Here is a 17228-nt window from a genome sequence, read left to right as displayed (position 1 = left end):
GTCTTTTTTCTAGGCTTAGCACTTCAATTAGAAGCCATCTTCCCACACTCTTAACACTCAAAATCTCAAATAAGCACAAACGTTCCAAGTCAAATTTCAATTTTCAATCTACAAATAAACAATGAATAACATATTTAAAAAGAGTAAGAAACAACTAAAGAAGGATAATAAAATTACATAAATATATAATGTTATAACTATATTACTTAATACTTAGTTACTTATTTATTAGAAGTTTACACTCTATATTTTGTATATTAATATAATATAATATGAGTATAACAATATAAAGAATTATGATTACTGAATAATTGAATTATAAAATAATAAAATATGACAAAATTCAATAGTGAATAGTCCATTATATTTAACATTTATGTATTTCACAAGTGTATGCATTCTTTTAAAAAATTAAGAGAATGATTCAATTATTCAAGACAAGAAAATATTAATAAAAAATTAAATTTTGTGGTTTTTAAGACTATATTTTAAGAGAATGTGTCATAAAAAACAATAAAGATTTGAAATTTATTGTGTTTTATAAGAAAAAAATATCATTTTTTATTGTATATGCTTTCTTTAAAACTTCTAAAATAAGTATAGGCTTTCTTTAAAACTTTAAAAACTAAAATAAGTAGAAAAAGACAAAAGTACTTAAAAGTATATCGAAAATTGATTAAAATATAAAAAATGAATAAAAAATTGAAGAAAACCAAATAAAATTATTACTTATTACTTACCTATCACTCAATCAGCGGACTCAGCACTAAGTCTTCTTGTTCTGGGCTTCTCCCCTGTCACAAGAAAAACAACTACCGAGTGCCAACTAGTTCTTCAATGGTACAAAGAGTAACAATAAAGGAGAAGACCGGTACTAGTAGTCCTTCAAAGCTCAATCTCAATCGCAAAACCAGAGCACGGAGGAATGGTTCCAAAGGTCTCTTTTTTTCTCTTCTATGAGATAGAAGCTATGTAAAGGGCACAACTAACAAAATCGTTCAAAAAATAGGGGTAAAATTGAGTTTTTATTGGCCATTAAACCAATTAGACATGTTCGTGCCGCCAGAGACCAGAATTGATCAAATCACATGACTCAATTCGATTCATCAACTCATAGTATGAATTGCTCAATTCAACTTCGATTCTGCTCCACGATCGATTCCCCTAACTATTCGACTCGATTTACAGCCTATTCGAGTCGAATCATATGATTCAAATCGAGAATCGTACGATTGTAACAACTATGTATACATCCCTGAATATAAGTGTGACACTAATCCTAATATAAAAGACCACTCCCTAGTGCACGTTCGAGATATCTCAAAAGAGACCTCTCCCCAGTGCACCTTTAAGATATCTCAAAATGCAAATTACTACATCCTACTGATTTGTTCTCAGAGAATTGATAAACAAACACAACACTTGTTGCAAAAGATATATCAAATCAAGTGACTGTGAGATAATTCAACCTTCCCACAAGTCTCCAATGCAGTCCTGGGTTAGGTAACAAATAACTCATATCTAGCATCAACTTTTAGGATCCATGGGTGTATCAATAGGTTTGGATCCCAACAACCCAGCCTCATCTAAAAGATTGAGCATACTTTCTCTGTGACAAGATCGTGCCTATACAAGATCAACACTTCTACACCCAACAAGTACTTAAAATGTCCCATAGTTTGAAGTTTAGTTTGTAGGAAAAGATTTAGATCCTAGATGGCTTGATTATCTTCTCTAGTAATCACAATATCATCCACATACACAATAAGCAAAATCCTAGTAGATGAAGTATGATGTTAAAATACAAAGTGATCTACTGCACATCGTTGGAAGCCAAACTCAAGTATTACAGCACTGAATCGACCAAACCATACTCTCAAAGATTGTTTTAAACCATATAATGATTTCTTGATATGACACACTAAGCCTGATTCCAAGTAAGCAAGAAACCCAAGGGGCTACTCCATATAAACCTCCTCCTAAACATCACCATGTAGGAAAGCATTCTTATCATCTAACTGATGCAAAGGCCAATGACAAGTAGTCGCTAAGGATGAACATAAAGAAAATTTAGCAACTAGAGAAAATGTGTCAAAATAATCCAAACAATGCTCTTGAGTAAATCCTTAGCAACAAAGAGGGCCTTCAATCAAGCCAAGAAACCATTTGGATTAACCTTCACATTATACACCCAGCGACAACCAATCACATACTTATTAAAAGATAAAGGTACCAACTCCCAAGTATCACTATCCTGTAGTGCATGCATCTCTTTAATCATTACATTCCTCCACCCAGAATGGGACAAAGTTTTAGAAATAGATTTTGAAAGAGCAGTAGAAGACAAAGAACTAACGTAACAATAATATGAGGAAGACAAGAAATCATAACAAGCAAAATTAGAGATTGGATGTTGGGTACAACACCTTTTGGAAAAGCAACAAGAGGATCAACATCTTAGGAAATAGGAATTGTAAATCCTACTCCCTCCATCTCTTTTTTTTTTTCTGTGATGTACATTCCCAAGTCTCTTTTCAATCTCATGACAGCTTGAAGCTTACAAAGGCTCAAATTATTATGTAACCTTCCATCCTAGTTCTATTGTTATTTAGGATCTGAAGACGAGGAAAATAATTGGTACAGGACATGACCCTCGTGGACTTTACTACTTTGAGTCACTCTCTTCTCACATTGCCTGTATAGTCTCTGCTACACTACTTCAAATCCATAGTTGCCTTGGTCATCCGTCCTTGAACAAATTGAAACAACTAGTTCCTACCTTGAATTAAATATGTATTCTTGACTGTGAGTCTTGTTCGTTGGGAAAATATCATCGTGTTCCCTTTTCTTCCCAAGTCAACAAACGAGAAGATAGTCCTTTCATGACCGTCCATTTTAATGTTTGGGTCCTAGTCATGTTGCTTTGAAATAAAGGTTTCAGTAATTTGTTACATTTTTCGATCACTACTCCAAGATGACTTGCTTGAATTTAATGAAAATTTAAAGTTGTTTAATATCTTTTGTGTCTTCTGTTCGCAAAGAAAGACTCAATTTGATATGACAATCAAGATACGTCATAGTGATAATGATAAGGAGTACTTTAGTACCCAATTCAATGCCTATATGACTAATTCTGGTATGATCCATTAGTCATCTTGTGCCCACACTCCAAAATAAAATGGAGTTGCAAAACAGAAAAACAAACATATTTTCAAAGTAGAAATATTGTATCAAATGAATGTCCCCAAAATTTTTTTGAGTGATGTCATGTTGATTAATTGTTCTCTCATCAAAAAAATGCCATCATCTATCATTGGTGGTAAAATCCTTTATTCAATTATCTTCCCTAAGGCTCTTTTGTTCTCCCTTCCTCCTCATATATTTGAGTGTCTTTTTGACCATTAGTTAACTCCATGAACGAATAAGTTAGATCTTTGTGCTATCAAATGTATTTTTCTGGGTTATTCTTATACTCAAAAGAGATATCAATGATATACCCCTACTTTACATCGATTTTTTGTCCCTATTAATGTCACTTTTTTGAGTCTACACCATTGTGCTTTGAGCCATGTTGAATAATTGTGTAAAATGGAAGACCTAACCTCAATGATAGGTCTCTCCTTCTATTTATAACATATGTCAAGTACAATACCAATGACCACAATACCCTTATTAACTCACACTTACTAACATAACTCTAGTACATACTAATAATGCTAAAACACTAAGTAACCATTAACAAATCTAATTTTGATCAAAGGGCCACTATTAACCATCCTAGCAAGTAGCTAAACCAATCAATAGCACATTTAACGATTCTAGTACATAACTAATTAATTAAGTATTAAATCTAATTGATTAGTAGTAGAGTAGTACATTGATTTCTAGTGATTTCGAAAGCCAAAAATAAATTGCTTCAAAAGGTCCCTATAAATTCAAAAAATTGAAAATATTTTTTATGTATAAGAAAAATTCATTAAAGAGAGCAAATTTTACAAGGATAATGAAACAAGAGAACTCATTATGGAGCCCACACAATATAGGAAAGTTCACAAAAAATAGTAGGGCCAATTTTCAAACTTCTTGTAATGACTTCAATTGCATCATAAATGCTCAAATATAGCAATAACCAAGCAAGATTCCTAATCTTTTCATTAGAAATCTGTGTTTGAACAGAGGTGTTTCAAATAAAACTAAGCTGGAAACACGTTCAAAAGATAGTGTTCAATCATCAATTGTGGAACAACTGCCCATTCCCCAACCACTGCACCTAGAAAAAAGTGTCATGGTGTTTATGACATAATAGAACATGATAACAAGCAGCAGCAACTTGAACAACAATTTAATCAGTAATTAGAAGTATATCATGCTTTTATTTCCACACACCATGGCCAAAATTACTGACCATGGATGCCCAGCCAATATAGGGCCAAAATAAACTAGAAAATAAAGCATCATGACCGTGGCTATAGTCATAATGACAACAAAAGTTCTTCAAATACCTTGTAACCAAAAAGTTCACAACATGCCCTTCTGAATACTGAAATTTTATCCGCGAAAACAGTCTTATATCTGTTTCAAAAGCATACTACAACTATCAATAATGATGATGCTAAATCAGTTAAAAGAAAAAAAAAAAACTAAAAACCTATTGACCACTCACCTTTTCTCGCGTTTCTCAAGTGTTGCAATTTGTTCCTTGAATTGAACTATCTGTCCTGATATATACGAGTCTACCAGTTGCCCAGCATCAGCTGTATAGTTAATAGAACAAGCAATCAGAATAGAAGAAAAAGCATTATATGGTGTAATGGCACTTGTATATCTTGGAGAGAATGTTGATGTGTTCCTAAATCTGAAAGAGATTTTAATTTGTGAAATAGATTAATAATGACAGAAAATAGAATTAAAATGTGACGATACCCCACTTTAACCAATAAAAAAATATATTATGTGAAAAATATTGAATTAAAACTTTGGGTTAGGTTTAACACTCCAGAACAAACTGTACCACATTTCGGAATGTTCATAACAATAAGTTCACTTGGGTGCTAGCGTTTCCTAGTAACTATGTGATGGAACCTTGTAACCCTTAGATTGACTTAGGGAAAGAGAAATTTTCTTTTTCACCCAATTCAGAAGGTCTTGCCACACTTTTTTGAAAAAAAAAAAGAGGGAAGTAGAAGAGAGAATAATGATTCCACTCCCCTCTTTATGGAGACATGCCCACATATGAGAAGTGGTCAACTGGAAGCCCACTTTTGGGAAGGTCATGCTGCACTTTTCCAAAGAAAATATGACAAAAAAGAGTGGAATAGAAAAGAGAATAATGATTATGCTCCCTTCTTCATGGAGACATGTCCCCATAAAAGAAGTGGGAACTAGAAGTTCGCTTTTGGGCCTTTACTTGGCCATCCAGAATCTTTGTTAAATCCATCCTCCGGAACATTTTTGCCGAGTTAACATGGAAATGTTAGACAAATCTATGATCTTGCCAAATATATTTTTAATGCCAATTAACACCTCATATTGTTCAATAATTGTTGGTACATTCTGGTCATTGAAAAGCAAATGCAGCTCTGCCTCGTAAATTTTTTTATTTTATTTTTTTTTTTTTTTTGGCTTTCTGTCAGTAGTTATTTACATATTTAGTAAAACAACAACTCAGCCTTAACTCCCACTAGGTGGGATCAACTACATGAATCCTTTTTCTGCCAATTTGCATGATCGTGGGCAATTTCATCCAAAAATTTAAGGGTTATTAAATCCTTACTATCCCATTGCAAGTTATGTTAGATCTATCCCTACCCCTTCTACTACCATCAATAGAAACTAGCTCAATCCTACTCACCACTATAATATTTGGCCAATGTTGCAAATACCCAAAGGAGCTGCCCCCGGCCCAACCCTTATCTTACTTTTTGGATATATTGCTTCTTAGTTGCCCAACATTTGATCCAAATATCATACCTGCTCTTATAGTTGTCCTATAAAATCAAAAATATTTTGCAAATTTCTTGTTGGCCATTCAAAAATTGGTAATTGGAATTCATAATGTTAATAATGACAAGAGATAGCTACAACAATACAAAGTTAAAATTATTTTCGAGATCAAAGATACAGCTCTAAATTATTTTGGAGCTGCTGAGGTTCAAGAGTTTTAGGAATCAACTCATATTATGACATTCCTTTTTTTTTTTTTTTTTATAAATAAAGGAGGTATATTAGATTGAGAAATAGATGTTCCAACCTAATCGGACAATAAGTTCACCTGAAAAAAAAAAAATTTAAAAATTAAAATATGAATAAAATATATAAAATATAATTAACCAAGAAAAATCCTTTTCAATCCCTTTCTGTCGTAATTAACCAAGCACTCCAAGTTAGCTAAATCTCTCTGACCCTTTTCAATTTGTTTTTACCCCAATCAATGTGCACTTCAATACCTCTAGCATCACACATCCTTAAATCCAGTTTATCCATAACATCTTGAACTTATAAATCCTTCCTTGAAATCACCACCACTAGTATAGGTGGAATTCCGTCCTTGTGCATTATATTATCCACCCCATTGTTTTCAAAAATGGAAAACCACTCCAATCCTTCCAGTGGTGGTAGGTGTACGTATGATAAATCCCCTCCACATTGCACCCGAACCTCATCCAATAGCAAACACCCCCCCCCCCACCCCCACAATCAAACTCACAAATGTCATCACTATCATTATTTGAAACACCTCCTCATTTCTTAGCCTCCTTTCTTTTTCTAGCTCCATGACTAACTATATCCTTCATCTTAGCATGTATATCATCCACAATACTTAACTCGCCTTCCAAATTTCACCTTATAATCTTTGGCCCTATCTCACCAAAATGCTCTCTCTCTTCGCTTCTTTGTAATTTCCTCGTCTCCACACCCATCAAAACAACCTTCCAACAAGTGTAAACCTTAGGACACTCAGACTTTTACTATTTCAAAGCTAAAAACATCATGTTTCCTACCAAAGAAGCTTGTTCTTATTATTCTTGGCAATACCAGCCTCTAATCCCTCTACAAAACCAAATATCAACAACAAATCTGACACAATTATTTTTATCATCATTTTCATCACAAACCAAGCTAAAATCATCCTAATGATGCTTTGAATGTTGATATGTTCCATGCTTGTCTTGGAGGACCGGAGAAAGATTTTGAATTCTATTAGCACATGATTGACGAGGCCCATCTATGAAAGACCCAAGTGAGAAAAATCAGAAAAGCCCTCTCTAGAATCCAAGAAGAGGCACATAGCATTTTTGTCCAAATATTGGTTTGTTCAATTAAGTGGCCCAACTTCGTTAAAAAAGAGGCTCCTCCTTTCTCACATATTTGGACCAAATCCAAAATGAGGATCAAACGGGCCTAGTATTCTTTGCCTCTTCATCCTGAAAGACAGCCCTAGCCGCCTCTACAACATTCGCTGCAACGTCCAAAACACTAGAAACCTTCACCCCATGAGCATTCACCTCCAATCTAACCGCAATTTCCAGTAATGTCACCCCTATTTCCTTCAATTGTAGCTAACCCCCACACCTAAGAAACAATTTTCCTAATTTACGACGATTTGTGCAACCTCAGCCTTTCTTCCCTTCCATCACCACCTAACTCCACTATCTAGGAGATAAAAGTGCTTGCAATGCCAGAACCTTCATAATCACGACGAAGCTCCATTGCAAATTTTCATAAATCAACTGCAAAGCTTTACGATCCAAATTATTTATGCCACCAAAATAGAAACCAAAAAAATTCCTCAGACCTAACTCCAAAAACTTCTCCACCCTCTACCTAATAGACATCCAGCAATGTATGTTTCCTTTACGAATACTTCTAGAAACCCTTTCCAACCAAATGAAAGCTTATCCATCGGCAAACCAAGAAACATCCGCTTTCGAAAATTTAACCCACTTATTATGAGAAATGTTATTCTCAAACACACACAAAAAAGGAGTCTCCCCCTCCTTATCCAGTCTCAAAAAGGATTTTCCTTCGATCTAAACTAATCGCTTTCACATTGCATACTGCTAATAAAGCCATGGTAGTGTTCGAGCAAGAGTGAGAGAAGTTTCGCTCACACGTGCACGAGAGAGAGAGAGAGTCATCCAAGTTGTTTTCACCAACATGACAATTATGACATTCTTTTTATATAAATATGGAGTTAAAATTTTTTTGCGAAAAATCTAACTTGAGAATCACGCACCCAAAATGTAGCAGCCTCAACTAAAAAGACACAACCTTTTGTTTAAATGTGTAAACCTCGATATGTGATGTGTTAGCCTTTTGGGGGATTTGGTATGTTACATTGAGTCTCAAGGCATTTTAGGCTTGTCTTGCATTGAGGCAAGCATCAAGGGGAGCCTCAAGAGAGCCTTGTAAAGCATTGATCAAGACAATATTTTTTGTGGATACTAAAAGAACATATATTAAGGTAGAGAATGTACAATCGAAGCAAGGATACTAAATCCTAATAAAAAAAAAAAATAAAACAAAGAAAACTCTAGAAGAGAAAAAATAAATAAACAAATAAAGAATAAAAGCATAACAAAAATATTTTGAAAAAACAAACTGCAATAATTAGCCAAGAAATCCCCCCTTCAAACCATTCCCATCTTAGTTCACTAAACACTTCAAATTAGCTAATTCCCTTTGACCCTTTTTCACATTGGACATGCCACCATCAAGCCTGACTTCATCTCTATGAACCTCATCAGAGAAGAAGAGCTAGTTTAGCTTCAAGGATTCGACAATTCATTGGCCTTCAGGGCTTTGACAAAAGCCAAGCACTTCCACCAAAGAACCAATCAAACACAAATATTGAAGTAACTTGATCAAGACAATATCATCTACAAACAACAAACACCATGGAACCTCACTTTGGACATTCCTAGTAAGTGAATCCCTCACAAGTGCAAAATGATAAGGGTTCAAAGTAGATCATTGATATATGCCTCATGTGATTTAAAATCCCTTAGACTCCAAACCTGTAATCCTAACGCTAGTCATTACTTTATCGTACTCCTTAATGACATCAATATACCTACTACAAACTCCCTTTCTTTTTTCTAAAAACCCACCATAGAACTTCCTTATTGTGATTGAAAATTCCCTAGACTCTTGATCAATAGTCCTAACGATAGTCATTACTCTATAATATATAAAAGCATATGCAAGTCCTTATTTTTCCTAAACTAATCTCATTAAAAGATATATAACTTCTACAGTTGATCTCCCATATATTGATTTTCTGACACTCTCGGTTCTAACCCTAATCTTTGTCTAATTACTCTTTCCCAGAGTTTCATTGAATTATTCATAAGTTTAATTCCATGATAGTTTTCACAATTTTAAGTATCTCCTTTATTTCTGTATATAGGTATTAAAATGCTTTTCATCCATTCATATGGCATTTTCCTAGTCTTTTATAATTGTCTTAAATAAATTAGTTACCCATATTACAGATTTAGTAAAAGGCATGGTAAAAACACGTTCAGTAAAACGGATTTGTTGTTATTTTTTAAAAAAATAAGTTACAAGAATAGACAGATTGAAGCAGAAACAATTTGCTTTCAGCTGTTTCTGAGGATGGCTGGGCAAAGCTGTTCCCAGTTTTCTGTGCAACTTAAGACAGAATTCAAGCTTGCTTTCATGAAAAACACACACACACACACACACACACGCACACAGAGCATTTTAAATAAGCTAATGAAGCAAAAAACAGAAAATGAAAAATGAAGACAAGTATAATTCTAATTATTGTGGAGGTCTGTGATTTTTCCAGTGTTGTAGGGGATTGGTTCGAGCAAAATGCTCATATTTTTACAGGAAAGAGGATGTCTTTGATTATGCTTTGGGATAGGATTCAGTATCTGGCCTCATAGGATTTTGCAGCCGAATGTTTCAAAGGGGTTTCTTTTTCTGATTTACAGCATGATTGACCAGCTCTGCTGTTCTGAATTCTTTTCATTTTTTCACATTTTTCTTGTATCTTTTAAGGAGGATTTCTTATGCTCCTTGTTTTACTTCTGGTTCTCCTTAATAAAATTTTTTCTTTTTCAATCAAAAAAATAATTCTAATAATCATGAATTCAATAGTATCAAATAAATAATTTAATTAATAAGCAATGTTAACTGGCAAAAACACTAAATTTTCTCAGACACTTTCTACCCAATGGGCAGAAAATTTTGTTCTAGGGAAATTAAACCCACAAGCTACAATAAGATGGACTTCAGTCATGTAAATGGATCTAACAAAAAAATTGACTGCTGACAAACATTTCTTGGTACCTGACTGTCTTTTCAATTCTTCAAAAGCTTGTAATTTTTCCTTTGTCTTCTGTAGCTCAGTTTGCAAAGCCTCAATCGTTTGTTTTGCCTCATTATCAATCGCAAGCGTATTTACCATTCGCAAAACTTTTGTATTTGCAGTAGAAAAATCACCATGACCCAACTGAAGTAAAAAAAAATAAGAATAATTGCAAGGAGTGACTAGTAAGCAATCTCACATTAGTAACAGGTATAAAGCAAAATCATTAGTCTGTTGCTCTCTTTCTGTCTTGTCATTGCACAGCCAGTGGGGATTTCTCAACAAAACCCTTGCCAAACCATGAAAGCATCTACCAGTATCAACAAGTAATTGTGCTGAAACCAGCACTTTGACCTACGTTAGAAATGTGAGCCATAATTTTGGTGTGCTGATGCTTTCCAATGTTCCACCTGTTACTATGTCCATGCCTGTAAGTTTTTACAGTCACTGCGCAAAAAATGCACTATTTTGCTGTCAGAAGCGCAGTGTGACTTGTGCACAAGGTGCAAGCTAAAAGCCCCAAGTTGTCAACCAAAAAGTGAAACTCCCAGAAAGGCATACGCCTTATGGTGCAAAGCAAATGCCTTGTGGTCAGATGTGCACCTTTTACTGCTTTTCCTCAAGGCACACTTTTTAGGATTACTTTGCAATCATTTTGCAATTATTAAAACAGTGGCAGCAAAAAAGAGTCAAAGACCCCCATCCACGGCCTTAATTGATTCAGGTGGGTTATTTGACCATAAACTGATTCTTCATCTCACTTCATAAGAACAAGCCACAAGCCTTTTCCCTAGTTCTCTTGCTTGCATTGAGCATTGGTTTCTTCAATCTAATTTTATTCCATTCTTGTGTATTTTTGGTTTGCTATTGTTACTTCCTGCACGCGCATATAACACTCGTTTCCCCATTCCACTTTGACACACAATCATACAAACATACGCTGATTGTGTTCTCTGTTTCATGTGGAGTATTGCTGCTGTTGTGTTCACTAACCATGTTTGAGAATGATTCAAAATGTCAAAGAAATGATTTATTTTGGAAGTATACAAAAGAATCTTGTACTGGGTGGGACTCTGACAAGATCTAAGCATCATCCAGCAGGTACAAGAAAGGGGATGAAACCTTCCATAAAGGTTCCCAAGGATGTTAAAAATCAGTGCAAGATGGCTCTTGAAAAATTTGCACAAAAGAAAAACTAAAAGAAATAAACTGCTCGAAAAATTGGAATGGATCCAGTATAAGTGTATATCTTTTCCAACAGTAGGAGATTTTGTACAACAAAAGAGCGGGGCTGGAACAGGTAGCCTGGGCAGGCTTTAATCCTAGACCAGCATGTCCAGTCGATAAATTCAATTATCAAGCAATAACTATACTCTAAACTAAAAATGGAAGAAAGAAAGGAGGTTAGCATAAAAATTGGGTGTTGTGTGTTCAAAACTAGTCCCCTTTTTAGATTGACCAATGAGCATAATTAAGTACCACGGTGGATAAATTGCTAATTATGGGCACGATTTCAGTACCATTCATGCATGAGATAAGGACATGGATCCTTAGAGATAGTCAATGAAAAAGACAGAACATTGCAAGAGCATAAAAAGGCTTCAAAGGAATATGGATGCTCCAGTTTGGTTATGTTGAAAAGATGGGCGTTCAAGGGTTCTTATAAACATTCTAGTAAATAGCCCATTTGCTACAGGGTTCTGAAAATCAGTTCATGCATCCGGTACAATAAACAATGGTTACTGGACATATAAATAGCATAATGAAATGGATGAAGTTAGAGAGAATAAAATTGTGCACATGATCACAGAGAATGAAAAGAACATGATAACAACCAACACCACCAAGTCTTAAGCTCCACTAGCCCTAAAATTAGAACCATTCTCCTCCATACAAATCTTTGTAAAACCTAGCAACTTGTTTGCAGTCGTACCAACATCCCCAATGAACTTTTCAATGAGATTCTTCCTTCTCTAACAAGACAACATATGAAATAACAAAGTACTGCAATCTGCATTCTTGACCCATTTCAATCAATTCTTCTACATCCAAATGATGTCCTCTCTCGCAAGAACCTCATCAAACTCATTCACAAGTTATAACCTAGCCCTACCCATACATAGGCCCCCAATCCATCATCACATTGAAAACCACTAAGTTGTTATAAAATAGCATTCCTTGATCAAATGTTGCTGAAAATCTCAGAATTCCGATCTTCCAACCAAGGACAAAAATTTAGATTCCAATGGAAATTTGGAGGCCTCAATTAATGGAAATGCTGACAAAAATTTTTATTCCAATTTAAATAACAAAAAAAAGCCAAATAAATTGAATAAATTATGAATGAAACTCCAAGAAATGTTAAAATATATGGTTGTGAATAAATTTGAAACAAATTTTTTTTAAAAAAAAATCTATAAATTTTCTGGTCTTTTTTCCAGGTTTTACTTACCCCCATAATTTCATCCAATATATCAAAAAAATTCTACTGAAATTTCTGATATTTAAGGAATTCTCAAAATTTTGGCCAAAATTTTGCAAAAAGTAATCTATATTTAGGTATGAGCCATTCCGAAATCCAAAAATTCAGGAAATTAGACAAATTTAAGACCATGCTTTCAATTTATCCATGACATCTCAATTTCTTTGCTAGAACATCACAATCAAAACACAATGTAACCATGTCACCAAAAGTATGTTAGTTGTCATCCTCAAATTTCTAAAATGTCAATAAAGTAGCGGCCCTAGAAAATATGCGGGGATAATAGGATAATGATCAAACATAATCCTAACAATCATATACTGTAGATGATCAACCTAAGTAACAGAAGCCTTAAACAATTCTATGCCGCAAATGATCAACTGGAGCAACGGAAGCCTTAAATATTCTTGCATTGTGCTCCAACCAAATGCACCAAATCACTACAAACATAGAACTTCTCCAAAAAAATTTCCTCTCCTTAGCTTTATCAAATCCCTTGAAAGAAACAAAACACATACCTCCAAAGAGAAAGGGCAAACCTATTGCTCCCTAAATACACCGAAAAAGATGTTTACAATTTCCACAAAAAAGGGACAATGCAAGAAGTGAAAACACAAGAAATAGTCTTCCCACTCTGGTAATGAGGCACACACAAACCAAAAGGTGAGGCTCTATTTGGTCTTATTTTGTACAAGTAGTATTATTTCTTTCTAGGACTATTTCTTCTCTATAAAACTTTATTTGCCCAATTTCATCGCTTCTTTTGGTCGAAAAATAAACTTATTCAAACAGCATATAGAAAGAATTACAAAAAGAAAGTCCACAAACATAAAGAGAGAAATAAAAAATAAAATCAATCAACTCTATTTTTCATCTTTCTTATACCTCCTTAACAACTAATAATCTTTACCTTTTTGGCAATACCCATAATTTCTATTTGGAGTTGAATTGTCGATATCTTCACTGAAATCCTCAACAAGATTTTCATTCAATTAGTAACAGAAATAATTCTTCTCCGATTCTAAAGTTGCCTAGAATTTTACTATTTTTTTCCCTTCTTTTAGCAAGTTCATATGCATATTTTACCCATCCTTTGTACCTAAATTGCACCAAGAATTACCACAAAATTCATAAGCCTCAAATTTAGAAATCATAGCATAACTTCTAGTCTCGGAATAATAAGAGACAGATCTGGACAACTAAGTGATGGATATTGTACAAAATCCATATAAAAACTTAATTTCACAACAAAGATCTGGCATGTTAAGGATAAAAATGAGCATACCAAATGAGCTGAAAGGCAACTAATTGGATCAACTCTAACCATGACTAAATTTTTTGCCAGTAGTCGGATGAATGCTTACCATTAGTGTTTACCCAACTTCCCCATGATCCATGCAATTTAAAACCTAGTAAAGAGGACAAATAGACCCACCTTTGATTCCAGTAGTGAAATCTCAGCACGAAGCCTATCACTTTCCCTCTCTAATGACTTTATTCTTCGTGCTTCATTATTTAATTTCTCAGCAAGCAACTTTATTTCAGCATTTTGACGATTACTGACTTCTATTTGCTCGCGTAAATTACTATCCAATTCCTTAATGCACACTTCCTTCTTTGCAAGAGATGATTCAAGCTCCTGCAACACAAACGAAGTAATCACCAAAGAACCAAATAATATCAAGAAAAATAAAACTAAGAAAAATAATAAGAGAATAACTCAAGAACCTGAATAAGAGTTCCATTGGCCACTTCATCTCCAGCTTCAACATTGCTTTGCTTCTTCAATTCATTAACAACTTTTCTTAACTGGTCTCTTTCTTCAGTAACCAAAGAAAGCTGCAATAAACAACTAAGATCTATAAAACAGATGGGGAAAACAACAAATATAGGCAAGTTCACAAGAGCTGGCAAGGAAACATATATGCACCATCATCAACATATGTGAATGTTAGTTAATACGTGAATATAAACCCCAACAATTAAGCATCTAAAGCAATAAGCATGCCATCTAAACCAGCATGAAAACCTTGAAAATAGTGCACCAAGTATCATCTTGTATGGCCAACCACAAACGATATTCAGTAACATCCATAAAAAATTCATATTTTTTCATAGCATAACAATTTTATCAAAGAATTGAGAAAACACTATAACTTTCCATACAATTCAAACCACAAGACTCCTGTGGCAGACTAGGCTCTAGAGAGGACATCAAATATGCAGTTGTACCTCGACATACTAGTGATGTTGTTTTCATGCTCTAAACATGTTTGTCACGGTGTAACCCTAGGTTTGGGCACAGCACCCTTAACACAGGCTAGTTAAAGAATAATTAATAAATTATTAAAACTTTTTATTATTGAATGACTTCAATAATATACTAATAGAGTTATATTTTTGATGCAGCATACGTGGTGGAAACCCACTGTACGACCTATCAGATTAGAAAGTATAGTGACATAAAGAGACCTTCTTGTGCAGAAAGTGGTGGAAGTGATGGAAGGAGCAACTTGGTGAATCCTCAACCAACACTACCAAGTTTTCAGGAAAACACTGAAAATATCAAAATTCAAACCAACATGGAAAGGGAAAATGTACTGCCTGCTCATTATTCGTAAGATAAATAAAAATACATAATGAACTTGCACTTTAAATTTGACCAGGGAAATGACTATTCTTGACTACAATGGTTTCTAACAATTGTAAACTCAAAATACCTTATTAATGAATTCTGAAAATAAAGCTAGACCTAGGAAATCACACTTTGATTAGACCCTAATAATGATACCCAGATAACAAAAAATGAACAACTAATAAATATAATAGCAACTAGCAAAGCTGGGGTTCAAGTCCAAGGAAACAGCTTCTCTGCATAAAAGTAAGGGTAAGCTTGCGTACACTGTGATGACCCTCCCCCTACACTCGCGAAGTGGGGAGCCTTGTGGCTCAGGACACCTTTTAACAAAACTAATTATGCTATATTGGCGCAACAGCACTGCATCCCCCCCGGGGGGTTAGAAGAAACTAGGCACATAAGCAATGGCCTAGTTTTGTAGCTGCACACCTAACAGCATTGAATTTCTTAAATTCTTCTTCATTTATCGACAAATTTTCTATATCTGGTTTTCCTTCCCACTTGACAAGAAAGCTGTAATATTTCCTTCATCAGGTCTTGAAATTTCTAACTTCAATTACCTGTCCTTTCTTATAAGAAGTACATATCATTTCTTTCCTCTTCAAGTTGCGCAAATCTTGGATATCAAAATGGAAAATGTAAATGTCAGAAACATAAGAGATTGGAGATGTTTCAAGCCCATTAGGAAGCTCCACCTCGTAAGAATTTGCCCCAAATTTTCTTAAAATTCTGCATGGTCGAATCTTCTTAGAAATCGAATGGATTCAACCTTATATATATGCAAGGAAGGTAATCAAAAGAGAAAGAAGAGGAGTTCTTTCTTTTTTCAGTTAAGAGCCAAGTGAAATGAAGGCCTTGTGCACGGTTTTGAATGAGAGAGAAGTGAGGAATCTCTTTTTTATTCTGACTCTCCCACTCCAGTCACTGCTTTTCTTTCTGTTACTATGAGAGTAGCTGCTTCAGCTTCAGCCACTCAAATTTTCAATATTCCTTTTAATTTTTCATCAAACGAATGGCATCTTCTTTTGTAAATCCTAGCTATTCTTAGCATGATATTGGGGAATCTCATTGCTACTACTCAAACAAGCATGAAATGTATGCTTGCATATTCGTCCATACGTCAACAAATTGAATATGTAATTATTGGAATAATTGTAAGAGACTCGAATGATGGATATACAAATACAATAACTAAAATGATGTTCTACTTCTCCATGAATCTAGGAACCTTTAGGTTGTGATAGGAACCAGTAGGAAAATCTTTCTCTTCCAAGGAACACCATCTCTAAGTATTCCTCTTAATACTCTGTGTCATTGATGATGATTAGTAGCTTCTTTATAATGTTGGTTTGTCTCTTTCAGCTTTCCACGAATGTCTACTTGGACTTACATTAGATTTTCAGCATAGGTAATAGCAGCATCACTTATGCAGGACCTGTTGTTAACATCTACCAAGTCCACAACTTAATTGGGGCTCTGACCATACACTATATGGAAAGGACTCTTCCCTGTTGATCTGTTCAGAGTGTTGTTGTAAACAAATTCAGCCTGCAGTAGGATTAAATTCCACCTCTATGTTTTTAGGGCATGAAATCTCAACAGATTGTCCAAACTCCGATTCACAACTTCCATCTGCCTTAGTCTGGGGAAGGGCACTGCTATACTGCAGCTTAGTTGCCAGCAACTTCCAAAGAGTTCTCTGGAAATGGCTTGAGGAATTTTCAATCTCTATCCAATGTTATTGTCTTGAGAAAGCCATGTAACTTCAC

At 34.6% G+C, this 17228-nt stretch overlaps 1 protein-coding gene across 1 annotated transcript in view; it reads right to left on the bottom strand.

Annotated features, from left to right (window-relative positions):
• LOC131163716 (mitotic spindle checkpoint protein MAD1) overlaps positions 1-17228 on the bottom strand; it is a 138401-nt gene that overhangs the window by 42033 nt on the left and 79140 nt on the right. Inside the window, exons 9-13 of the mRNA XM_058120419.1 lie at positions 14550-14660; positions 14257-14460; positions 10321-10483; positions 4664-4754; positions 4503-4572 (exon numbers count right to left, since the gene is read on the bottom strand). Coding sequence (XP_057976402.1) covers positions 4503-4572; positions 4664-4754; positions 10321-10483; positions 14257-14460; positions 14550-14660 — 639 coding nt within the window. The remainder of the gene's footprint in view (positions 1-4502; positions 4573-4663; positions 4755-10320; positions 10484-14256; positions 14461-14549; positions 14661-17228) is intronic.

Source organism: Malania oleifera, chromosome 9 (genome assembly GCF_029873635.1).
Source record: "Malania oleifera isolate guangnan ecotype guangnan chromosome 9, ASM2987363v1, whole genome shotgun sequence".
Classification (NCBI taxonomy): domain Eukaryota; kingdom Viridiplantae; phylum Streptophyta; class Magnoliopsida; order Santalales; family Ximeniaceae; genus Malania; species Malania oleifera.
Note: the sequence above shows the minus strand (reverse complement) of the source record. Positions and strands in the feature narration are given on the sequence as shown.